Below are 27885 nucleotides of genomic sequence, written 5' to 3' on the forward strand. Positions count from 1 at the left end.
GAACGACACCCAAATTCCCAAATATTGTTTATAAATGTTGTTTTTTCTTTAAATGGGTTTGGTTATAAAGGTAATGATCACAGTCAATCTCTTTTTAAAGGAAAAAGGGGGAATAGGATATAGAAATGAACACTTTGCATTGGTATGAATTTTCATTTATTGATACAACTTTAAGGTCAATTTTGTGATATGTATATTTCTCCTCTTGTTTAGGTATTATGTTTATACTGATCTTTTAAAATGTAATGGATAATTAATCACAGATTATATAGTCACCTATAATAGTCAGAACTTATAATTAGGTCAGTTAGGTTTTCTAGATATACAGAGATGTATTTGACATGGATAGATATTCTTCAAACTTTTCAAAGGCCTACAGAATATATGACATTTTAAATGGTTTAGGGTTTTTCATGGCAGTGAGATACAACTGCTCCTGGCATACAAATTACATCTGAAAGGAGGATGAGCATTGAAGAAACTCAATATGGAGTTTGCCTTCAATATGGCAAGATTAGCCATTAGGACAAGAAACTGCTCTTGCCTGGACTGTTTGATAAACTGGACATGCAGGACCTACAAGAAAGTGACTGCTGAACTTGCAAAACAAGACAGTCCTGAAGGGTTCCTGCTTTACAGAGAAATCTGCCATACTTACTGTGACCTGTGGGCTAAAGACGGATGCCCCAACATTATAGAGGAACTTTGAGTGACTGTCCAGGTAATGAAATGTCTCTGTCAGATCTAGAGTTTAAATATTATCCTTCTGTGGTCTTTGATGGAGTTGAAGACAGATAGTTATGGTTATTGCTTTCTTTAGTTATTATAAAACATTAAGTTACATATAAAACCTTAGAATCACAAAGAGAGGATAGATAATAGAATATTTTATTTAAATCTTGCTAAATGTTACTGAACTAAATATTGTAATGATAGTTCTTACTTGATAATTAATTGTTTTGTTATATATTTTACTATGTTAATGGTAAAACCCTTCTTTTTATTTAGACAGAAAAGAGGAAATGATGGGGGAAGTCCTTCTGTGTATATGTTTGCCTTATTGGTTGATAAATAAAGCATGGTTGGGCAGTAGGGGAGCAAGTTAGGCAGGACTAGGAGAAAAGGAGGATTCTGGGAAATGTAGTAAAGAGCTGTCGCCATGTGATCCCGTGAAGAAAGGATGCTTGCCACTGGTATCTTCTAAGATAAGTCTGTATAAAATATATAGATTAGTAGTTATGGTTGATAATTAAGACAGAGCTAGCAGTACTAAATCCTTGGCTAATATAAGTCTCTCTGTGTTTTTTGGGTGCCCATGTGGCAGCGGGGCTTGAGCGGTTTGCAGAAAGATTTATCGTTACAGCTATTATTTTTTAAAGGTACAAGCAGTGGGAATACCACTCCCATATCAAATATGTCTCCCAGAATCTAAGCCCTCTTTTTGCAAGTTCACTGTCTTATCCTTGCAAACATAGGGCCTCTTCATTTGAGATGATCAACCCCTGTAACAAAGTTCTTGAAAGCTATGCCTGGATTTCACAGAATCAGAACAACGTGTTATATACCTTCCATGTGCTCACTGTGTTACTTTCCTGCTTCCCATTCTCTCCTGCATCCATCCTGAGAGCTTAAACCCACAAATCTATTAACCCCCTCCCCAGGCATCCAGTGGTCACCTCATTGTGCAGTCTGATGTCACAGACTCATATTTTCTTACACCTCTCAGTAGCATTTGAGAAACAAGGGATCATGTCCTTCTCTAAGCCCCTTTATTGCCAGGGAGCCTGGATAGCTGTTCTCTTCTATTTCTTCTTCCTATTTTAATATTGTCATGGGCTCCTCTGTGACCTCCTCTCTTTCCTTCCCTGTTATAAATACTGGAGTATTTATTTCTCTGACTTTCCTATCTGCAGTCATAGCTAAAGGATTCTCATTTAGCCTCAAGGCTTAACACATCACCTATAATCTGACAACTGCATGCAACTCTCCAGAAATCCAGTACAGTGTAGCCAATTCCTAGTTGACAGCTTTAGCATATTTCATAGGTATTTAAATTTGTCATATTCAGAATTACTTCTCTGCATATGAATCCTCTCCTTCCTTTAGGCTGCTCACTCAGCCACACACACCACTAGCTATGGAGTCATTTACTTATTTTTTGTTTGTTCCTAAACTGTATAGAGTCAATCACCAAATTCCATTAATTCTTTCTTTTACATGTTTGTAATAAGACCAATATTCTAGCTTCAGGCACCAATGGATGCTAGATTATTTACCAAAAATGTGCAAATGTGGAAAGACCAAGAGTGGGGTAAGAGGAAGAAGGAAGTGAGAAAGGAAGGGAAGAAAGACAAAGAAAAATAGATAGATTGGGAGGGACTGAGGAAGGAGGGAGGGAAAAGAAAACAAAGAAAAGAAGGAAGAAAAAAGAAAGACACCCCCTACACAGATAGAGACAGAGACAGAGATGGGCAGATAGACACAGAGAGAGTTGGAGACAGAGACAGAAGAAAGAAGAGAAAATACTAGATAACTTTTGGGCACCATTATTTCTCTAGCCCATCATCTCTTACCAAACTACAGGAGCAGGACTTTGACTCATCTCCCTTCTTCAGTTAGCATTAAAGTTAATGTTAGTGTTAAAATGTTGTGTGGCCAACAGCGGGGAAGATAAATAAGAGGGCTTGAAGTATGCTATAACCAAGCCAACCAGAAAGGAGAACAAACAGAGCTCTGGACAACACTACAAATCCCATCTTGGCATGCTCTGCCAATTTCCACAGAGCCCCACCCATAGCAGCATGTACAAGGCATCCTGGCCATTTCCACAAGTCAACATGAGTAGTTAAACATTTATACACAGCCCTACATGCACTGCAGCACATCTGATTGTAACAGTCTAACTTTACGGACAACCTCTAAGGGACTTGTATCTATTCCAGGAAAGAGAATGCATGGATCACCTTAGGGGTAGGCAAGATATTAGGTTTTAGAAGCAGAATTTGCAGTGGCCATTCACCTTGTTTTACTCTCACTCTAGAGGGTGTATTTTCATTTTCTTTATTGTGAAAGATAAACTGTAGCTGCTCACTCTGATAGTGCCCCCATGTGAATTCTTCCCCTTCAAGAGCACAAAAACTGAGAAACTAGAATCTATTCCCATGGCAGAAATGAATTTAAGAATAAAGAAATTGTGCTACTGTCTTTTCTAAAATGTTCCAGTGACATTCCAGAGAACGTAACATAAAACTTAGTCCTCCTGATGGCATGTGTGAAGTCAAGCTTCATTTCAAGTTCACTCTTAGCTGCTGATGCACAGATCTGCCATCATTTAATTGTGTAACCCTACTGGCAGGAATGCAGGTATTCAAAAGATACATATGGCCTTCCCTGTGGCCATCAGATTTTTGAAACAATGGACCCTAAGAAGTTGGAATTCTTCCCCAAAATCTCATGCTGAGAAAATGACAAGTTTAGGAGCTTGGTGCCAGCACTCAGGAACATTTCAGAGTTCTGACATCCAATTAGACGACCTTGCAGGACTGGAGTATGGACAGTAAGGGTGGGCATAGAGACATTTGTGTTAAATCTAATAATGGCAGTACACAAAGTCAGTCCAGAACAGGAAGCTGATGCAGAAATACCCTGACAAATTAGGTTTATTAAGAGAAATGGTCCCAGACTATGATTAGGCCTAGAAGAATAAGGAACAACATTAGATAGAAAATGGTACAATATATGGGAAAGGCAAACACAATGGGTATCTTAAAAGGAAAGAAAGGCTTCCTTAAAACCTGTACAGGAGCTTCACTAGAAGTGAGAATAGCAGAGCTAGGGAGTCAAACCACCCTTTGAATTCATCTCTCTCTCGCTATAGGTTACTGCAGTTACTAGGCTGCATCAGCGAAGTTTCTCAGTGCCATAGACAGAGATCACCATAGAAACCAACAACTGGTCAAAATGCAGGGAATAAATGTCACTGAAGTGCTCAGCCACAAATGGGACATTGGTATGTATCATATTCCTTCCTCAAGGCTCAGGGACAATGGTGGAAGAAGAGGTAGAAGGACTGTAAGAGCCAGAGGTTGGGGAGGGTTGGAGTAAAATGGTGTCATCTGGACATGACACATGAACATGCAACTGTGGCTGCCTGCACAAAATTCACAAAAGATCAGGCCAGTCAATAGCCCAGTAAGGAGCAGGGAGGGATTCATTGCTTACTCCAACTCCTTAATGAGCAGCTCTGGACAGTTGACGCATTTTCAAGGAGAGAGTCATTTAAATCAAGGATGTCATCCTGGATAGGCCCACCACCATAGCCCCAAACCCAGGAAGAGGTGTAGGCAGCACAAACTGAACTTGATGTTTGTTTGTTTGTTTGTTTTTTGGAGAGGAAGTTGGGATTGGGAGGTAGGGGTAAATTTGAGAGGGGCTGGGAGGATGACTAGGGAATAAATAAAATTAAAACCCATTGTAAAATTCTAAAAGAACTTAAGCAATGTTTTTTCTTTAAACAAAGACACACACACACACACACACACAGAGAGAGAGAGAGAGAGAGAGAGAGAGAGAGAGAGAGAGAGAGAGAGAGAACGCATCTAGTTGGTTCAGGTTGGTTTTCATTTGTTTGTTTGTTTGTGTTTTTCAAATTAATACCTATGCCTTGCACCAGGACAGAAATGTCTTAAGAATACAAAATTTTATCTCTCAACTCTTTCATTCCCTAAAGTAGATGTGCATGTGGCATCTTGTAGGTAGCCTGTTTGGAGGGAATGGGCATACTCTACCATCACTTATTTCCTTTTTCTATTTTGGATTATTTAAACTATGGACCCCAAGAAATTGGAATCATCCCAGGTATCTCTTGCTAGAAAATCAAAGTCTGCTCCAGCTAGGACTTCAAGGACAATATTGAAGAGGTATGGAGAGAGTAAACAAAGGAGATCAAGGGAATACAAATCGGAAAGGAAGAAGTCAAATTCTCACTATTTGCAGACGATATGATAGTCTACATTAGTGACCTGAAAAACTCTACCCAGGAACTCCTACAGCTGATAAACACCTTCAGCAAAATGGCAGGATACAAGATTAACTCAAAAAAATCCGTAGCCCTACTATACACCAATGACACATCGGTGGAGAAAGAAATCAGAGAAATATCACCCTTTACAATTGCCACAAAAAACATAAAATACCTTGGGGTAACACTAACAAAAAATGTGAAAGACCTGTACCATAAGAATTTTGAGTCTCTAAAGAAAGAAATTAAAGAAGATACCAGAAAATGGAAAGATCTCCCATGCTCTTGGATAGGTAGGATCAACATAATAAAAATGGCAATCTTGCCAAAAGCAATCTACAGATTCAATGCAATCCCCATCAAAATCCCAACACAATTCTTCACAGACCTTGAAAGAAAAATTCTCAACTTTATATGGAGAAACAAAAGACCCAGATAGCCAAAACATCCCTATACAATAAAGGAACTTCTGGAGGCATCACCATCCCTGACTTCAAGCTCTATTACAGAGCTATAGTCCTGAAAACAGCTTGGTATTGGCACAAAAATAGACTGGTAGACCAATGGAATAGAATTGAAAACCCTGATATTACCCCACACACCTATGAACACCTGATTTTTGACAAACAATCCAAATTTATAAGATGGAACAAAGAGAACATCTCTAACAAATGGTGCTGGTATAACTGGTTGCAGACATGTAGAAGACTGCAGTTAGACCCAAGCCTATCGCCTTGCACAAAACTTAAGTCAAAATGGATCAAAGATCTCAACATAAATCCAGCTACACTGAACACAAAGACAAAGTGGGAAGTACCCTTGAATTAATCGGTACAGGAGACGGCTTCCTGAACATTATACCAGTAGCACAGACACTGAGGTCAACAATTGATAAATGGGACCTCCTGAAACTGAGAAGCTTCTGTAAGGCAAAGGAGACAGTCATCAAGACAAAATGGCAGCCCACAGACTGGGAAAAGATATTCACCAACCCCTCATCTGACAGAGGGCTGATCTCCAAAATATACAAAGAACTCAAGAAGCTAGTCCTCCAAACACCAAACAACCCAATTAAAAAGTGGGGTACAGAACTAAATAGTTAATTCTCAATAGAGGAATCTAAAATGGCTGAAAGACACATGAGAAAGTGTTCAAAAAAATGGTGCCAAGTACCACAAGAGTAACAGAACTGTGCTGTTTTCTGGGATTTTGTTTTTTTTATTTTGTTGTTGTTTGTTTTTTTGTTTGTTTTTTGTTTTTTTTAATGGAGTGTGCTGGATGTCTCTACAATTCTGTTCAAATGACTACAGAATGTGGAAAAGCCGTTGCTGTTATTGATGTATAACATATTGCCATTATTGATTATATATATATATATACATATATATATATACATATATATATATGCTAATTGAAACTCAAATATGTGATGAATCCAAGTGAATGATTACCTGTGCATGCAAATTTGATTTCATCTTTAGTAAGTAGTAAAGTTATATGCTTGCCAAAAAAAAAAAATAAGCGACACACTGGAAGACAAATGTCACACAATTTCAATTTTATGTGTAACCTAGAAATGATGAACTTATGGGAACAGAGAGCAGAATTGTGGCTATTAGGCTTCAATGTGGGTCTTTTAACAATGGGGAAATGATTGGTTTAAGGATATAAAACTGCAGTTGGACAAGAGGCATGGACTCTCTGAAGTCTTGAGGTCTACTGAGAGCATGATAAATATGGTTGATAACAATATACTATATTTTAAAAGTTGTGAGATAGTATACTTTAAGTGTTCTCAAAACAAAATGATGAATATGTGTGATATAACATGTTAATTGGTTTAACTTAGCCATGCCATTGTGAACATACTGTATTGTGTATAATTGTGCATGACTTTATTTATGAGCTAAATAAATGAATGGAAAAAAAAGAAAATCAGTCTGAAGGTTTTGGCATCTGGAAGAGGGCTTTATCTGGAAGAGGGGGAACTTGTCACCTGAACAAATCTTCACAATGTTCCTGATCCTACAGGAGACACTAGAGCTGGGACAGTGGTGGGCTACACAAAGACCTTGCCCTCCTGGAGTAAGAGTTAATCTAAATGGGACTACAAATAACACTGGCAATAAACTGACTTTCTGTCGTCAGTTCTTAGAAGCTGTCAGTTCTATAGACTTTAGAAACTGGAAAAACTGACGTAAACATCTGGTGGGAATGCTGGTCTCTCTAGCTGCTGTCCAGTCTTAAGTTGTTAGAGTGTCCTGCTGCAGTGGTCTGTTTTCCCATGCTAGACCCCACTCGCTTACTCTGTAATAAACTCTAAGTACTCAAGAAAAGCTCTGATTTGTGAATCTATGAATTCTTTCAGTGACTATCTCAAGAGATGAGTGGAGTTCAGACCAGGAGGATATACCATGATCTGGAAGAATTTGTGTTGCTTGTTCTCACCAAAACCTAAATTTCTTGAAAATCTTAACCTTGATAATACTGCTCATTGTCCTCAAGACTTGGACAGGGCTGCATATGGGTTTGCAAATGCATATTTACGGATGGCATGAATAGAGGCAGACTAGTTTTTGACAAAGGTCGTAGATCTGGCAGGGCATAGGATGAGAAAATGTGGACCATATTACTCAGAGAGAGAGAGGGGGGGGGAGGGGGGGAGGGAGGAGGAGGAGGAAGAGGAAGAAGAAGAAGAAGAAGAAGAAGAAGAAGAAGAAGAAGAAGAAGAAGAAGAAGAAGAAGAAGAAGAAGAAGGTGTGAGCAAATGTCACAAATGTCGCTCTACCCTGTATCCTACAAGGATGGTGACTTGACACTTTTAACCCCACCAGTGCTCAGGCACCTGGCCATCTGCTGGATCCTCCTCAACCATATATCTGGCCTCACTCTCTGTGAGAGAGCTTTGAGAATGGAGAAGGGCAGCAGATGCTTCTGAGGAGGCCCAGATGGTGCCTTGGGATGCAGCTAGAATCTCAAATCAGTTCTGGCTGCAGCTTTCCTGTTACCTGCTTTGATCTCAAACACATCTAATAGATTTCCAGAACACAGACTGCTGGAGGCTGCTCCATGAAACAGGTGGATACATTTTGCATTTTTGGCAAGGCAGTCTGCTGTCACTTGGCTACTTTTGTATTTACATAAAGGATGTTGATAAACAAATTAGTGCATTAGAAAGTCAAGGCAAGGGTAATCAGGCAAATGCCTGTGAAACTTCAAATATCACATCTTGATCACCTGTCTTCCTAGTGTCTAGCACAGTGGCAGATTTTCAGGGTCCAACTGTGCAGACTGCAGAACTTCACAGAACAGCTTGCCTAGACTCTGTGTGAGCAGCAGCCATTGACACGACACCAGGCACAGGTAGCATGACACCACACTTTGGTTAGTATTCATTTCAGCTGGGCACATCAAGGAGCACTCTAAAATCTGCTGCAGAAGCGGAAAGCAGTAGCCTAGAGGCTTGTGGGTATACTGGAAGATATCTCAGATGGCCAATGGGCAGGTGACAGGAGGCTTGAAATAGCCACCTCTTCTCAGAAGAAGGGAACAAAGAATTGGAGTTGGTAGCTCTGGGACATTGCTCATAAGATTGGCCTCCTTCCTGGATGGGAGAGAATCTTGCCTACATAATTGATTTGATAAAATAACTTCTCCAACGGCATGAAAGTTAGGAGGGCTAGATGCCTTATTCTGTGGATAAATCACTTTCACCTGTTCATTCATTCCTTCTGGGGATGTGTCAAGGAAGTAATTTCAGAACCCCTATTAAACGTGCAGGTGACTAGAAAACTTCTATCTGGCCTCTCTGACCCTTCTCTTGCCCTGTGGGATCTGCTCCTTATAAACCGTTGAAAGGGTCGTTTTCTAACATAAATCAGACGCTGATAAATCAGACTCTGCAGCCTCCTCCCTTCCCTGGCTGTCTTGCTGAGGATGAAGTCTGATGCTTTGCAGAAGTTCTTCTCCATCCTCTGCAGGAGCAGGTCATTCTCTGCAGGGACGACCCCTATTGTCTGCAGAAACAGGCCCTCATTCTTGCAGCATCAGACCCCGTTTTCTGTAGGAACATCTTCCATTCTCTTTAGGAGCAGACCCCATTCTCTGCAGGAGCAAAGCCCTGGTTCCTTGCTTTATAATTTCTCCCTTCAGCCTGCAAGCCAGTCACAGCTCTCCTCATCCCCGTTCCCTCCATTATCTTTACAGTCTCATTTCATACTGGATTCTTGTTGAAGGCTGCCCCCTCCCCAGCTTTCTCTGACTGCACTCAGCTACATTAGGAGTACATGTATAATCTGCCCCAGGTGCTCCTTGCCTTTGCCTATTTCTTCCCAGAATGTACAGCGTCCTTCTGCATATTGTCTATATCTACTGTATAAAAGGCAAAACCCATGAAACAAAGGGCTTTGATTCCCTGTACTGTCTCCAGCACCCAGAAAACTACCTGGTGTGTAGTTGACTTTAAGTGTGAGATTCATGAAAGAACAAGTGGAACTGGAAACTGCCTAAATGGCCAATTGCGGCAGGGGACAGTACTTAGTGGAAAAAGTACTTGCTGCACAAGAGTGAAGACCTCAGTTCAAATTCCCAGCAGCCACTCATACCTTGTCTCATGCCTTGCTCTAAACTTACGTTCCTCTATCTTTGTGGGAGCAGTTTTTTTTTTTTTAAAAGAGACTAGTTCATATCTCTCTCTTCTTTTAAACCATTCTTTGATGGTAGACATTGGATCCTGCTCCAAACTAGATTCAGGAAATCTACTCAGTTGAGCTGAGCAGGGGCTATGTATTAATTACTGTGTGGAAACCTAGGAAAGCAGAGAAGCAGACAGACCAAGTCCTGTGCTCGTGGTACTCTTGTATCAAGCCCTGCGCTCGTGGTACTCTTGTATCAAGCCCTGCGCTCGTGGTACTCTTGTATCAAGCCCTGCGCTCGTGGTACTCTTGTATCAAGCCCTGCGCTCGTGGTACTCTTGTATCAAGCCCTGCGCTCGTGGTACTCTTGTATCAAGCCCAACAGAAGTGAAGATGTCCTAAAGCAGCAGTTATCAGTCTCTGAAACACAGCCTCTTCAGAGGTCACATATAAGATACCCTGCATATCAGATATAATATATAATTCAGAAAAGTGGCCAAATTACAATTGTGAAGCAGCAATGAAATAATTTTATGGTTTGAGGTCATCACAACATGAGGAACAATATTAAGAGGTCACAGCATTAGGAAGGTTGAGAATTGCTTTTGAGATATCTCTCAGTCTCACTAGAACACTATTGAAACAATGGACACCAAAGACAAAAGACTTTCTCCAGGAATCTCATGCTACAAGAAAAATGATGCTTCAGCCAGAAGGGAAACTTGTCTTCCAGAAAGAGATTTCATCAGGATCTAGTATCTTGTCAAGAGCACTTTACAGGGGAGTCTGAGGCCCAGCCAATGAAGGGTCAATGGTGGCTGGGACCACATCTTGACTGGGGCTTCTTAGACACACATAAAGTTTAATTCAAACTTTAATATTACTTCAGGACCCCAAAGATAGACTTGGAAAAGGTATTGTTTGCTATATCTCTTTGTCCCTTCTCTCGATGAAGCCACACTGAATAAATCTCATTTTTATGATTTCTGCTATTAATTTGATTCTTTTACTTGGCTTATTGAGAACAGGTGGCAGAGCTGGCATGGGGCATAGGCTATAACCTCGATAACACTTACAGGGCCATGCAAGGTTTGTTTGTTTTTAAGACAACAAATCAATAAGCGGCATCACTTACTGATGGATACCTGGGACAAAACAGAATATAAGTGGAGCAGGATCACTGTCGCTTAGAGTGCTACAAAGCTCAAAGGCATCCTACATATGAACCTGCAGACAGGTCTAAATGATCAGAGGGACACGGCATGAGTGACAACATTCTTGATTTTCGGCATATCTTGTACAAGGGAGAAAGATGGAAATAACCACTGTATACTCAGAGGCAAAAATAACAGAGAATGTGAGAAAATCCATGTCCTCTAAGTAAGTAATGCTAAGCAAAGAGGACAATGAGCATGGTGAGAACACACTCACCCTCAGCCCCAGATAAGCCAGAAAGTGGCCAGACTACTATCATGTTCTACGGGGTACACATGAACCAAGCCTACATAAAAAGTGACTCCTGTTATGAAGCCTAAGTCACATATTTACTGCTCCCCTAATGTAGTCACATAGCATAAAAAAACATTAAATAAGCCTGCTTCCTTACAATGCAATAGTCCTCCTTCTCTTGGAAGCCTCCTTTAAGGGGACACCTTGCTTTGTCTGATTAGAATAAGCCTTCGACCTCAGACCTATCATATACTGCTTACTAGGGCACTAATCTCTCTTCTAGAGGACTATTCAACCTACTATCTCTATCTGCATCTCGGCTGCTTTCCCACTTGCTCCCCCAAATCTAACAAGCCTGCAGGAAACTCAGCAACCAAAAAAAAAAAAAATAGCTGAGTAGGAAATGGAGGCTCAAAAGATCAGAGATCAGACAACAACAGGCCACATAAGGCAAGATTAGCAAAGTACTCTACTTTTGTCATAGAACTGCTATATCCCTCTCCGTCCCTCCCTCTCCCTCCCTCTCCCGTTTTTCAAGACAGGGTTTCTCTGCGGCTTTGGAGGCTGTCCTGGAACTAGCTCTTGTAGGCCAGGCTGGTCTCGAAGTCACAGAGATCCTCCTGCCTCTGCCTCCCGAGTGCTGAGATTAAAGGCGTGCGCCACCAACGACAGCGAACGGCTGTATCTCTACTGCCAGCTTTTCAGGTAGTGTGCTATGTCTCAGCCATGATTTGACTCTTAGCAGGAATCCTGTTTTAGAAGACAGCATTCAGTGAACCCACATCAACATACATGTACATGGCTAAGTCCCAATGTAGCTCCTTCACATAAACCAGCAGCGGCTAGAATAGAACCACTGGCTTCAGTTTGTGATCCCTGACTGAAGCCTCCTAAGTAACAGGGCAGAGTTTACATGCGGTTCTGATTACAGTGCTGGCAGAGAGGCTATAATACTGTCAACAGAACCTACTGGGAAGCTTTTTCAAAAGGTCCTGATGTGACCACCTGCTGTTGGGGTCTTGAGGAACTGAACAGACACTTAAAGTGAGATTGTTAAATAAGAGCAACCATTCTGAAAGGAAGGTGGCTATTTAAAAAATGGTCTGGAGGAATACATAGCTGCAAAGTGGAGGCAACTGGAGGGAAAAGCAGTGTTGTCATAGGGAACAAAGACTGTTCACAGTGGCTGTTTGGGGGCATTTACTAAGCAGGTTCTTTTCAGACTTTGGATGAAAGCATTTCCTGTTGATTATCAGCCAAACAGTCAACCAGAATGTGAAGTTGAATGGGAGCCCATAGACACCTGAGAGGGACAATTTTCAATTTCAACCCAGAAGAACCCCTGATTGATACCACTGCTTCCATCTCAGGCATCAGATGCCAAAATCTTCACTGTTCCTTCCTTTAAATTTTCTTTTCTTACCAGCTGCAGTGAAAATAAGAATTGCAATAAAAAATGCTAATCAGGGTCACACCTACTTCACAGAGACTAGCCATCAGGATATAGCCTTAATCCTATGAGAAGATGAGAAGATCAGTTTGTCTCTGGGCATTGTAACACACCACACATTGTATGTAGCACACACACACACACACACACACACACACACACACACACACACACACACACCTGCCTGCTGTGTATGGGCTCTTTGTATTGTATTTTCACCATTGGGAGATCTGAAAATTCTGCTTCTGCTCTCTACTCTGCTGTACTCAGGCAATGCTTCAGTTCAGAGAGGACACCAAAGGTAGCAAGGGCTTAAAAACATGTATTGCTTGCCTTGTACCCCAAGTAACACTGTAAACAAAAGTTAAAAATTTACTTGGATTTCACTACAAAAATTTTTAAAATTCTACTTGGTTTGTTGCTTTTCAGTTAAATACCTACAAAACACAAATTCCTATTATTTCTATGTCTCATGAAAGTCTGTGTGTGTGTGTGTGGGGGGGATATCAGACAAAGAAATGATGCCACACTAGCAGGTTTAAAACCAAGCACTTTATTATAGGAGTATTTGGTTCAGTACCTGACTGCTACCCTGGCTTCGTTGACAAGACCATTTGGCTCTGATGTCCTAGTAACCAAGTCACTGTAACAGGTTGCTGGGAACAAGACCAGAGAAATACAATGGCACTGACAGAATCGGAGGCAGTTTAAGCCAACCTAAATACTTGGTCTTGGATGCTAAAACCCAATCATTACAAACTGATCTAGGGCTTTGGGTCTGTCAGCCAGGATCTCCCACGTGTGATAAAGGGAGTCAAATATAAATCAGGCCTCTCTGGAAGATATATCAGCCTCTTGCCTGTGGTAAATCACTAAAGGATTGCACAGCAGAGTTGAAAATGAGGATTGGCTAGCTGCAGTGTAAGATAGCATGTGTGACTGGCTATTTAAATCATCCAGCTGTCTATCATTGTGCTGACACTAATGACACACTAGCTATAGAGATATCTGAGATCCTCAAGGAAAGAAGCACTCATGGGGTGATCTAATGTGGCCTTTTATGCTGCTCTACCTATTTCTATTTCTTTGTGTTTCTAATACCCTCATAAATACTTACAGAATAAAAATTTGAGGCAATTCCCTTACTTATGTTTCATGACCAAACATTTATGGGCCAAGCCAGACTATCCTAGAGTGTCAACTGTGGGGAGGAGCTGGGGTGGAGTTACTAAGGGCACTGGCTAGCAAGCTGGGCCACTGAAAAGTGCATGGTTCCAGAAGAGGAGAATGTATTAAGAGTAGGGCCAAAGATACAAGTAGTAGCTAATGACTATCTGAATCGTTAGGAAAAGTCATAGATTCTTCATGCTTGGATGAAATTGAAAACCTATGATGAATGAGCAAAATAAAGGAGACTATATGTAGACAGTATTTCTGCTCTTCAATAATATAGTAGTGTGGCAAGCTTAGCCCAATGTCTTCCCAGTGTGTTTGAAGAAGATACCAGACATGTAGCAGTCTTCAACTGCCCTTCCCACTATCCTCTCTGAGTGGCAGGACACATAAGAGAATCCTTCTTCCAACATTCTGTGACACTAGTGGTTTACTGACCTCTTCAATGAAAGGGAAGGCAAGTGGTTGCAGTTTCTACCAGAGCTGGACCAATTTTCCCCTCAAGAGATCCTTCTCAGTCTTCTTACCCCTAAGGCTGTACACAGACATGAGTCTTCAAATCTGAGCAAGCATACAGAAAGACACTGAACTCAAGACTAGTAGCCATATGTCCCCAGACTCAACCTGCTCATATAAACTGTTATGGAGCTCATACTTACAAAGCAATGAGTACTTAGTCTAAGGCAAAACTATACCAATGTCACACTGCAATCTGGAGCACCTTCCCTCTTGCGTAAAAATCAAGGTCTAACTCCTTAATTGAACCTGTCCATTCTTTATGATTCCAGCAACTGCTCCATATCCTCTTCCATGTCACAACCTCTAGTTATTTTTCTCCAGCTCCTTGCCTCTTTGGCCTTCTGGTGATACACCTGTCAACACCTAAGCAGATGATTTTTTTTTTTTTTTGCAAAGGGAAACCAATTGTAGAAGAGTTGGGTTCTCCTTTACTCAATAGTGAATATGTACTAGAGTATATGTGGGGCATGGAGGTCTGCAATCTCATTGAGGCAGTTTTAACTTTATTTCAGGGACAATTTCTTGTCTTAGTACCATGCAAATAGACCAGTGAGTATAAGGACGGTTAATAATAAGATTCCAGGAGAAAGGAGGAAAAGGGAGGGGGAAATCAAAAGATTGTCTATACAATATAATTTTGCAATTGCCCTGTGTGGATCTAACTGATATGACACTAACCGTTTATATTTGAATTTTGTACTTTGAGCTATTTAGACATATGTGCACAAGCAATATTGGAATTTCACTATAATTACCTTGTGATGTGCCTATGTTATTATGTCAATATAGATCACTCACTATTACAGAATAGTAATTTATGTCTGAACTATGATTTGTTTATCTGCCCATCCACAGATAAACATTTTGTTTTTTCTGGTATGGAGACATTACACCTAGAAAGGTCATGTACATCTGGGCAGTGGTGGCACACACCTTTAATCTCAGCACTCGGGAGGCAGAGGCAGGCTGATCTCTGTGAGTTCCACACTAGCCTTGTCTACAAGAGCTAGTTCAAAGACAGCCTCCAAAGCCACAGGAAACCCTGTCTTGAACCAACCCCCCCCCCCCGCAAAAAAAAAAGAATTCATGTACAAGCTGAGTGCTTAAATTTCTTAAATATATATATATATATATATATATATATATATATATTCTATTTCTGTTGAAGGATAGGTAGTTCTACTGTGAAGATGAAAGAAAGCAGGGTTAAGTGACACCTGTGATTTTTTCAGGGCATCATGGGATGGTAGGTAGCAAGAAATAGCGAACAAACCAGCTTCTGGGAACACAGAAAAACAGGGCAACTAGGAGCTGAAACAAATTATCATTGGAATAAAATTGTTGCTACTTGTTCTGGGATTTCAGGACTCCAAATCCAGATTTGGCCAATGTGCTGACTGCATCTCATCAGATCCTACTCCATGATGATTTCCTGTACTCTTTTTGAAAATCAGAAGTGGTCTCTGATGCCCTAAGAAAATTCAAAGCAAAAAGCCCTTTCTGATTATCTTCATTCTACTTATAAGACGGGCTCTGCATAATGGTACTTGGGTCTCTTGATGGTCGAGTTCATAAGAAGGAAGAAACCTTAGAGGTTTATGGGGTATGGGAGTTAGTTGCCAAGAAGAGCTGCAAACTGGAGTAGACTGTGAGCAGAAGGGAGGTCTATCATTGTGTCTTCCTGTACAGTAAGGTTTTCTCTTTCTAGCCTTTGAGTGCAGTTATTACCACTCCTTTGATAAGTTTTGCTCTGCTGGGGGTCCACCTCCTCCTCATCCTACCTAACTCATCAGGGGACCAAGATGGTGAAGACTCCATTTATTCTAAGAGACTCCCCTCAAAAGAGCTGGTCAATCCTAGCAGGGAGGATGGGATGGCATTACCCTTAGCCACATACGCCTGAATTTGAGAACAACCAGTTTCAGAGGGCTGCTTAGAGAGAAGCTCAGTGCTTGCCTCATCATGGCAGGAAACACAACAGTGATATTTTCATAGGCCTCAGACCTAAATATGAACAGACAAAACCAAACGGCAGAAGTGGGATCTCAATAAGCATCATGGATACTGCCATGGAATATTGCCCACCCAGGCTTGGCAAAATCTACACATCTCAACACCTGCCTCCCTGATTCAAGTTGAAGTTTCTTTCTGATCATTCTAGGAGAGACATAAAGACTTTATCTATTTGTGTATGTGCGTGACTATGTATGTGGAGAAACTGGAATGCCGAAGCCGACTGATAGAAGTTCTTTCCTTACCTAGTTCTTATTTAAATGAATATTGGAAATGTTGTTTATTTAAAATTTAACAACTGAGCCAGGTGTGGTGGCACACAACTTTAATCCTAGTACTCAGGAGGCAGATCTCTGTCAGTTTGAGGCCAGCCAGCCTGAGCAACACAGAGAAACCCTGTCTCAAAAACAAACAAACAAACAAACAAACAAACAAAAAAACTAAACTAAACAAAAAACAAAGCAAATAAATAAATAAGATTAACAACTGAAAAAACACCAACAACTATGTGTCTGTTTAAATAACAAAACAACCCTGCATAAAATACAAGATAAGACACAGCCTAGCAACATTTTCCTTCTATGTTCAAAAGTTCAAAGTAGATTTGAACCCACTCTATCTTTTGTGGCCCTTCTGGCTTTCTTCGAGTGCCATCATCTGTCCCTTTATTACAGTAACTATTTCACAGTGTTCTTATTATTGCTGTCCACTTTTCAACACTGCTCATTGTAGCCAGCCCCTAAGTAGGCGTAGGGGAAGCTGTAGCCATGCCTACTGCTCATCGTTCATCTTCAGAGAGCAGGTGTGACATTTCCATTTTGAAATATGCATGGTTCCCCATTTACACATTTTTTCCCAGTGAAGTCTGCATAGTCTCAGGAAGAGGTAGGTAGGGTCTTGCATGTGGCACTGCTGCTTTTCCTGCACCACTGCCTTCTCTTTGTAGCCTGGCACCACAGAGCTGGAGAGCAGGGGCTTCATGGGGTGGATGGCTCCTTAGAGCTTAACACACCCACTGCGGACTCACTTATCTGAAGAAGTATCCTTGATGGCAATATCAGCTTCCACGACATTGAGTAGATGTGCTTCTTGCCAAAAGTTTAATGTTGGAGTGACTTGTCTTGGTACACATTGTTTCAAATTTTGCTCGCAAAATGAGGTTGATTAATTGTTTTAGTATTACAGTCTCTTTTTGCAAGAGTTAAGACTACTCTTAATGCAATGATCACCTTTCTCCTCGAGTCACCTGCTGTAGACACTACCTGCTATTTCTTATGTTGTAATGCCCTTTCAAATGCCCTGTTGTATCCTGTTTTCTGCCTTTGCATTCCACTTCACTTGTTAAACTTGCCATGATGAGCAAGTGACTTGTCCCTGTGCCTGTTTCGAAACTTGGAGGATTATGTTTGTAGCATGTTCTGCATGACTGAGTACTTATTCAAAGCCCCTTTTAATTAGGGCTTTTGGAACACATATCGAAACAGTGTCTTCTTTACTCTCTACCATTGTTCTAAGTATAAGAAGCATAGTAGCATGGCCTATGTGGGAGGAAAGAATGTATTGTAAACAAATTTGAAAGTGTGCTTGACTTTGCTAGTCCCACCCCCACAGCATTTCTTTAAAGCTGTAGAAACCCAGCTGGATGTGATGGCTCATGCCTACAGTCCCTGGCACTCTGAAGGCAGAGGGAAAATGTGATGGACAGTTCAAGACCAGTCTAGCCTACACGGTGAATTCTAGGATAGCCAGGATTGGAGAGTGAAATATCCATTTTCTCAAGATAAACAAAACAAATTGAAAACAACAACAAAAAGTCCAAGCCCTCTTTGTTGGTGACTTTTTGTTTACTTTACTTAAGTAGAGTCATCTAGGAAGAAGGAACCTCAACTGTGGAACTGTCTCCATTGGACTGGTCTGTAGGCAAGTCTGTGGGTCCTTTTCTTGGTGAATTATTGATATGGGTGGGCCCAGTCTACTGTGGGGGTTTGCCACTTCTGGGAAGGTGGCCATGTGTTAGATAAGAAAGCAACCTGAGAATCATGAGAAGCAAACCAGTAAACAGCTTTCCTCCAGGGTTTCTGCCTCAGTTTCTGGTTCAAGGTTGACTTGCCTCGATGATGAACCACAACAGAGGTGTAAACCAAATCAAAGCCTTTCCAGCTCCCAATTGTTTTTGACCATGGTGTTTGTCACAGCAACTGATAACAAACTAGGAAAATCATTCACAAAAAAAGGAAAAGAACTGGGGAAAAAAACGAACAAAACAAAACATCCAGTTCTATTCAATGAGTTTGGTGTGGTGACAACAGCTGTGGATACTTTTTCAGATAAACTGTGAGATTTGGGGGGTGGGATATCATGTCATACCTTCTGATCCCAGTAGGTGAAGGCTTCACTTTGTGATCACATTTTCGGAGCTAGCTGTCATACGAGGAAGACAAGATGCCTATTTCTGAGGAAATGTTCCTATCTCCCTATCCTACTATTATGGCTGGTCCAAGCACTGGTTCACATGCTTGCTATCAATGGCCATAATCTATTAAGAGGTAGAATGGTACTCTATTAGAGAAAAAGGATTCTTTCATTGAAGATTTGAGATACAGCCTGAGTCTGTTCTGGTATGTACAGAAACAGATGTTGACACATGCCTTTCCTTCTTTGAAACCAGCTCCACTTGCAGCAATGAATGCCTTTCTGTCATCAATTGCTTCAACCATTCTTCCTCTTCTCACTATATTCCTGGACAAACAACCCCACAGTACACACAGTCCTCTGTCTCTGAGACCTCTGGGCCCCTACCCATCTGCCAAGTTCTGCTTCCTTATGTACAGTCCAGCTTGACAAAGCTTATGTCACTGCCCACATGAAAGAAATGATATACAGACAAGCACCACTTAATTCCAGGGATTCAGCCTGATGCTTGCAGCGTTGACACATATTTCCCCCACTGTGCTGAAACACCACAGTTTGCTTTCTCAAACTGTGACTATAATGTTAGCAGGGGACATGATCTTGTGAGACTGATTCCTATGTGCACCAGTTCATTGATTAGTTACATAGTAAAAACTTATCTAGAACATTCTTCAGATAACAAGTGCTTACAATGCTTGAGAAAAATGGATCAGTTACATTGTTCCTGAAATTTTGGCAACATAGACTTTTGTGCAGACCACTCCTTCTAACAATGCAACCACTGACTAAAGAAATCATTGTTTTTCATAGAAAACAATCTAGTCTTTGAGCAGACAGTGCCAAGATATAATTACATAATAACACCACAATACAAAAGACTAGCTAGTCTCTACCATGGTATTATTTCACTTTTAATACTATTATGTGGGCTCTTTATTAACTTTTTAAAAAAATTCATCTTGCATTCCAACCACAGTTCTCCCTCCCACACCTCTTCCTGCCCCACCTCTCCATGGTCATGCCTATAGATAATTCCCAAATCCTAGAATCTATTCCACTATGGCTAAAGTTTACCATATCATCTCTGATCATATTTAAGGACTCAAATTCTAGCAAGTCATAGGGTAGCAATGATCAATCTAGGTAACAGTGAGCATTTGCATTGTTCCTAAAACAAAAATAAATTTCACTGGGATGACATTTTACATTGAAGATAAAAACCTTGTCTGGTCTTTGTGTTCTACTAATAAAATCAACCAGTGAGAAATTTCACAGAAGAATCGAAATGGATTTCAATTCTGCAACACAGTAAATAGTTATTACAGAATTTATTGTTGATTTTTTCTGAGACAATAGAATTCTTCTTGGGGTACTTAAACTATTAAATCAGAACAAAATGGAATGTCTGTGACTTTGTAAGGTTGCCAACTTAGCAAAAAAAATAAAACAACTTGCATTTTGCTGTAATGTCTTTGTTTCATTTGGCAACTTGCTTCTTTGCATAATTTATATGCTATGGTTGCATATACACAGAGTGATTTTCTTAATTGATCACTCATGTTTCACTAGCCATATGCCTGTCATTAGGGTGTGTACATTTTCGTCTAGAAATCCATTTTTCCTACTTCAGCACTTTTATTTATGCCAATGAACCATGTAAAACATTATAAGCCATGAAGAGTATACAAAGAGAAGTAAGTTTTGTAAAACTGAGGGACTAGAAATCATATTGTATGGACAACTTAATCTCATCCACTGGTCTGGTTCTACCAGCAAAATGTCATCAACAGAATCTAGAGTCAATGATTGGATTTCCCAAAACCTCATATCAGTTCCAGGTTTGTAAAGGATCACACATGTGATCTTACCTGAAAAAGCCCCACAATCACAAGTAGATATGCCCCAAATGAATGATAACACAGAAATAACACTCTTAAAGCAACATTCCAAAAATCCATAGTTCTAATACTATGCAGTCATTAATACATTTTGTATCACCGAGAAGAGATACATAAGATGCAACGAGATATACTTCGGATATTACTGGGACACTTTTATATCATGAAGAATAAGTACATAGCATATAATTAATCCCTTTAACCTTCTGTATATGACATTGTTTCAACAGCAAAAGAATTATCTTTGTGTGGTTTAATAACAGGCATTGTCCTCTCCAGAAAATTATACTAGTTACCAACCTACTAGCACACATTTACAATTTTTTTTATTTCTATTGTATTTCAGAACCCTAACTCATATTTTACTATTCCCTTGGCCCAGGGATAGGGAGTTGCAATAAAATGAAATTCAAGTTGCTTTCACAAACAATAAACATACCTTATGAATCTGAAAAAAAACTGTTGGAAGCAGCCAATGTTCAATGACTATATATTTTAGAAGAATTTCCTCTAAGATATTTTATAATGAAAACCATAATCTAGAGCTATTCAGTGCCCTTTGTTTGAGAATTCTGCTTGGTTTCATAGATAACCATTTTTAAAAGGCAAGCTTATAGTTCTAGAATCACACAGTTTAGGGTGCTAACATCATTTCAGTAGGAAAATGAGCTAAATGCCATGAATCTTGAATAAAGAACACACAGGAAACAGAGGTATTAATGAATTACTACACCAATTTCTGGCAGTAACAATTGTATAAGATTTACATATTCCAACTTAATCCTGTTTTCCCTATCTAAGGCTTTAAGCACTTAACAGCTTTGTTCAAGCACCAGAAAGATAGATCATTAAGGGGCTGGAGAGATGGCTCAGAGGTTAAGAGCACTGACTGCCCTTCCAGAGGTCCTGAGTTCAATTCCCAACAACCACATGGTGGCTCACAACCATCCATTATGAGATCTGGTGCCCTTTTCTGGTGTGCAGATATACATGGAAGCAGAATGTTATATACATAATAAATAAATAATCTTAAAAATAAGATAAATCATCAAGTAAAGGGGCTTGCTGCAAATACTGATGACTTGGGTCCTCCCCTGATATCCACATGGTAGGAGGAGAGAACCAGTCCCTGCAAGTTATCCTCTGACTTTCACATGCATGTTAGGCACAGACACATGTATGTGTACACACACACACACACAGACACACACAATTAAAAAACAATAAGAAGCATTAGCATATTTGTTCAATTTAAATGGCAATGCAGTGACCTGTGATGTTCTATGCACTCAATGCATTTAATTTCTAATAAGACACTCTTCTATATAAGCCTTATTAGACTCAGTCTCTTCAAGCTTCAGCCATACTCTTGCATCAGAGCTGCTCACACCAATTGAAGAATTGTCATACTGATATTTTAGGCTTATGTAATTTGCATATGTATAAAACTACAGCCAGATGGATGAGTTCAAATACCAAATGTGTACATATCATATTTAGGATCAATACTTCAGGGTTACAGAGTTGGTATGCAAGTCACACATTCAGCTAAATATACACAAACCACATTAAAGACAGCATATGAGGGTCACCTAATTTGTAATTTATAGATTCATTAATTTATTAGTACATGCAAGGACATGTATACTAATTGTATCGTGCACCAACCACAAACACTGATAGTTTGATCTCTTTCTCTTCTCCTTTTTTTCCTGTTTCACTTTGAAAACTCTTGATCTCATTATAATTGCTTGCTGTGATTAAGGTATACTAAACTATCAGGAAAATGATACAGAATAACTGATATCCTTCTTTATCAGCCTATCTGGTTATATTTGATGGGCATGCAACTGGGCAACTCCAATGCACCATACAGCTTGTGCTTTATATCTTCAGCAACAGCATACATGAGCTACTAAAAAGACAGAAATCTATACTAGTGGTTCTCAACCTTCATTCCAAATGCTGCAACCCTTTAATATGGTTCCTCATGTTGTGGTGACCCCAACATGTAAAATTATTTTTGTTTCTACTTCATAACTGTAATTTTTCAACTGTTATGAATTGTAATGTAAATATCTGTGTTTTCTGATGGTCTTAGGCAATCATTATGAAAGGGTTTTTGAACCTCAAAGGGGTCCCAACCTACAGGTTGTGAATTGCTCTTCTATAGTGATGCTAATAATGATAAATGAACACCATGTATTAATGGCCCAAATGGAGATAGGTACTGTGGCCAACTTCTATCCTAAAGAAACATTCATGTAAGAACAGAAGTTGTAAGTGAGTGGGAAGGAAGGCTTTATTTAGTTAGATTAGATCATCTTGTCCTGGATATTGCCTAATTATACTAATTTTATGTAAACATATTTACTTGAAAAGGTCACACATCGTTGGTTTTTAGTGGTTCCAAAGGGGAATATCCTACTTACAAATTTAAACTCCTGTACCATTAAGTGATTAGCCCAACATTTTTATATTTTTGAACCTTCTATTCTGTACACATAAGCCTCTTTGGAGGACACAATCAATTTTGTTTCAATATGCACAGAACCAGACATTTCTGAAATGCATAGTGAGATGTCCATTTTCACTTACCTTTTCTGCCGACTGTGCAGTGCCAAAAAATATCGGGATGAAGGCAAGCCATACGATACACGTTGTGTACATAGTGAATCCAATGGGCTTGGCTTCATTAAAATTCTCTGGTACACCCCGAGTCTTGATGGCATACACAGTACATGTGACCATGAGAAGAATGCTATATCCCAAAGAACAAATGATTTGTAGGTCTGTGATGTCACATTTGAGGACTCCCCTGGCTTGCTCTGGGTTCATTGTCTTATGCTCATCGTAGTCTATGATGATGTTGGGTGGGTCAACCCCAAACCAAATGAAGACACCTAGAAGCTGCACTGATATTAAGCTGGAAGTGATTGCCAGTTGTGATGTTGGGCTTATGAGTCTGGGAGCTGTCACTGATTTCTTGCCCTGCTCAAATATGCGATAAATCCGGTTGGTTTTTGTTAAAAGGGCTGCATAACTAATGCACATGCCCAAGCCCAAGAAGACACGCCGGAAAGAACATACTGCCACATCTGGTTTGGCTATCATTAAGAAGGTTATGATGTAGCAGAGAAAGATGCCAGTCAATAAAACGTAGCTGAGTTCTCGCCCAGAAGCCCTGACAATAGGTGTGTCATTGTAGCGGATAAAAGTGGCCATGACAAAGATGGTGGCAATGATCCCCAACATTGCCAGGAAGACAGGAATGACAGCCCAGGGAGAGTGCCACTCCAGTTTGATGATGGGGATGTTCTGACAGCCAGTTCGGTTCTCATTGGGTCTCTGGTCATATGGACAGTGTTGACATGTCATCTCGTCAAACTGATACTGGTATCCATCACAGGGCTCACAGGTCCAGCAGCAAGGAGTTCCCTTCTGTGTTTTCTTCCTCTGCCCAGGCTTGCAGGGCAACGTGCACACAGAGGATGGTATCTCCCGGACTCCTTTGCCCCATTGCATGTCCTCTATCTGTATATAACATAAGAAATGGGAGAAAGCAGGAAGGTCATTCAAAAGATATGAATCATAAAAAGGCATCAATGACAAACAATCCTAACATTATTGCAGCTAACAGTAGCACAGGGAACTCTCCTGAGGAGCTAAATAGAGATACATGGACATGTGATTTACTGCCTCCCCTGGAGTGTTATGGCTGGACAGAGAGAGGAAATGGTAAGTTGGGAGGAGACAGAAACTCAATCTCTTTTCAGTCTGAGGATTTTGTAGAAGTAGGAGCTCTCGTGGCTGGCTTCTCTGCTTCTCTGATCTTCCTGCTTTCACCCCTTAATATTTGACTCTGGGTTTTTATCATTAGGACCAATTAGAACTTGTGCTACACTCCCCCAGGAGGATGACAACAGAAATCTCAAGTTGGGGGAGAGGCATACAAAACCAACAGTAATTCCAAAAAACACTTATTTCTCAAAACAGGTGTTTACACAAACACACATACACACACACACACACACACACACATACACACACACACACACACACACACACACACACAGAGAGAGAGAGAGAGACAGAGACAGAGACAGAGAGACAGAGAGGCTTAATATAATTTTAGATAATGCTGCAGTGCTTACTAATTCCCTGCAGGATTTTACAGAGCCTGTCAAAGTCCCTCAGATAATGGTCCCGGTCATCGAAAGCTGCTGGAACAGACAGATCCACCTGGTTTCTTACCAAAGGACAGCAATAGTGTTCATTATTTTAGGCTTCATAGACCACATCACAGCATGCAAGAAGTAATGGGTAAGGAAATGTAAGGACTATGTGGTCTGGAAACATTTAAAGGTTTGCCAGGCATCTCTCCAAAGACAAAATGGAAACTGAATCTCTGTGGCACAACAGAGAGTGGGAAGTATATTGGCTGTGTTGGAATATTGGCATTCTGGGGAAGTCACCGCAGTCCGTGGTGTTCTTGGAAACAATGCCATTGCACACTAAGGAGAACTTAGTTACTGAACTGGATGTTACCGGCACTGATGTTTGCCCTCACGGCCAGCACTCCATCTACCTTTCTTTCTTGCTATGGGCTCCTCACATCCTTTTTCTGCCATGTGGGACTGTAATTTGTACACAGAAGCTGAGAGGTGCACACATGATTTAGGCCTGGCCAGATAGCACACCATAGTTATTCTATAGCTTGAACATGTGTAGGGGATCACTTGGAGGGAATTCTATGAGTCTTGTTGAGATATAGTCCCAGATATTTCTCATTCATAGAGTCTGGAACAGAGCCTGAGAATGAACATCCTTTACAAGAAGATCCCAAGTGACATTGCTCATCAGGCCTCCTTAGGGACAACCCTTGTCAACTAGTGTCATATTTCAAACTCCAAGCCATGAAATCCCTGGGTCTGTATCAGATAATTTAGTTTCAGTTCATTACCTAAGATTTTAGGAAGTAAAAACTATTGTCCTTGTTGGACAATGCTTGTGGCTGCAGAAATGAATGTGCTAGAAAAAAGAAGCCAACAGACAGAGAGATGAGAACAGAGGGGTCTCTCTGAGCTCTTGTATAGAGTAGTGCCTATACCAGGCATTTGCCTTAGACTGTGTCATGGTGTGAGATACTATATTCACCCCTGGTACATCACTCATGGTACATCAGAAGGACTTGTACTTCTGTTTACTGTAACTAGAGCCTGAGTACAAGACACACCAACTACATAGTTTCATTGGAAACAGGCTTAAAAAGATAAACAGTCAGTTAATTATTTTACAAATAAATCCCATCAAAGGGATATGGCTGATTTTGTCTGATTGAATTTTTCATATTGACCTAAATGAAATTTTAATATAATTGAACCAAAGATAAATTAGAAAGATACTAGAAACTTCAAAGCATTTTAAAATCTATTTTTGGAAGATAAGTGAAGAAGGAAATAAACCTTTATCAGTGACTGAAATTTTGATGCTGTTAGTATGGAATAGAGCATAGAGCAGGAAGCTGGCTCCCACCAACGTTCTTATCTGAGCTACTTTAATCACAAGACCTTGTTGTGAGATATTCACACACTATGTAAAGATGTATTTCTGTGATTGGTGTAATAAAAAACTAAACACCCAATATCTAGGTAGGAGGTATAGGGGGGACTTAGGGCAAAGAGAGAACTCTGGAAAGAAGAAAGATAAGGTAGCCTCTCCTCTGTTGTTTAGATTGTTAGTTGGTGTCATCCTTGTAGATCTCCAGACATTTCCCTAGTGCCTGATTTCTCTTTAAACCTATAATGACTCCCTATATTATGGTATCTCTTATCTTGCTCTGTTCTTCCCCTGACTCAACCTTACTGCTCCCTCATGTCCTCCTCACCTCTCATCTTCTCCCCTTCTCATTCTCCTAGCTCCCTCTCCCCTCTCCCCATATCCCAATTTTCTCAGGAGATCTTGTCCCTTTCCCCTTCTCTGGGGGATCATGTATGTCTCTCTTAGAGTCCTCCTTGTTTCCTAGCTTCTCTGGTGGTATGGATTGTAGGCTGGTAATTTTTTGCTCTATGTCTAAAATCCATATGTGAGTGAGATCCAGTTGCAGAGAAGGAGAGGTGATGAGAAAAGTGGTCAAGACCAGGCTGGTGAAACCCACAGAAACAGCTGACCTGAACAAGGGGGAGCCCATGGTCCCCAGACTGATAGCTAGGAAACCAGCATGGGACTGATCCAGACCCTATGAATGTGGGTGTCAGTGGGGAGGCCTTGGAAATCTATGGGGCCTGTTGTAGTAGATCAGTACTTATCCCTAGCATAGGAATGGACTTTGGGAGCCCATTCCACACAGAGTGAGATACTCCCTTAGCCTAGACACATGGGGGAGAGCCTAGGCCCTATCCCAAAGGATCTGACAGACTCTCAAGACCTCCCATAGAATGCCTCACCCTCCCTATGGAGAAGAAAGGTTATGGGATAGGTAGGGTGTTAGTAGGGGGGCAGGGGAGGAGGGGAGGGTAAGGGAACTGGGATTGACATGTAAAACAATCTTGTTTCTAATTTAAATTTAAAAAAAATGGAAAAAAAAGAAGAAAGGTAAGATTCACCAGTGAGACATATCGAGAAAACAGGAGGTGAGGGATGGAAGAAAGGTAAAGCCACATGGAAGAATGTTGTTTATTATAAATGGGTTCACTTAAGTTTTAAGAGCTAGTGGGACAAGCCTAAGCTAAGGCCAAGCTTTCATAATTAATAATAAGTCTGCAGGTCGTTATTTGTGAACTGGTGCCCCAAAGAAAAGTCCAACTACAAGACCTAATTGACAAACAGACATGTGCGGCTCAAGCAGTAAAACATCCTTAACAAACAGTTAGGTTTCAACTTGAACCAGAGCTCCAAGATATTCTGAGGATTTTCATGTGAATTCATTTGCCGAAGCACAAAACCCAAGTCAGCACTAATAAATCTAACTAAATATAAGCCATAATAAGTTCATTTGAAACAATATCTTTTTGAGGCAGTAAGTTATTGGCTGCCATCCCAAAGCCATAAAATTAAGGAAATAAAAATTGTAATAAGACAGAAAATGATAGGCAATAACTTCACAAGTATCAGATTCTAAGAAGTAGGCTCATTTAAAAATTTTGCTATTACTAACACAAATGCTGTCCAATGTCGAATTAAAGGAGCCTAGTCATGGTCACTAGAGAAGATTAATGAATAAAACTAATAAGTGAATTCCATGAGCTGAATTTGTGATTGTCTGACTCCAACATTAACAGATATCATTACATTTGATCAATAGGCATTAGTGTAGTG

The 27885-nt window shown here is 40.4% G+C and overlaps 1 protein-coding gene across 1 annotated transcript in view; it reads right to left on the minus strand.

Annotated features, from left to right (window-relative positions):
• Nucleotides 1-27885, minus strand: part of Grm7 (glutamate metabotropic receptor 7) — a 787913-nt gene that overhangs the window by 85810 nt on the left and 674218 nt on the right. The window contains exon 8 of the mRNA XM_035448802.1: nucleotides 23167-24102. Within this exon, the coding sequence (XP_035304693.1) occupies nucleotides 23167-24102 (936 nt within the window). The remainder of the gene's footprint in view (nucleotides 1-23166; nucleotides 24103-27885) is intronic.

This window comes from Cricetulus griseus, chromosome 8, assembly GCF_003668045.3.
Source record: "Cricetulus griseus strain 17A/GY chromosome 8, alternate assembly CriGri-PICRH-1.0, whole genome shotgun sequence".
In the NCBI taxonomy this organism is placed as follows: domain Eukaryota; kingdom Metazoa; phylum Chordata; class Mammalia; order Rodentia; family Cricetidae; genus Cricetulus; species Cricetulus griseus.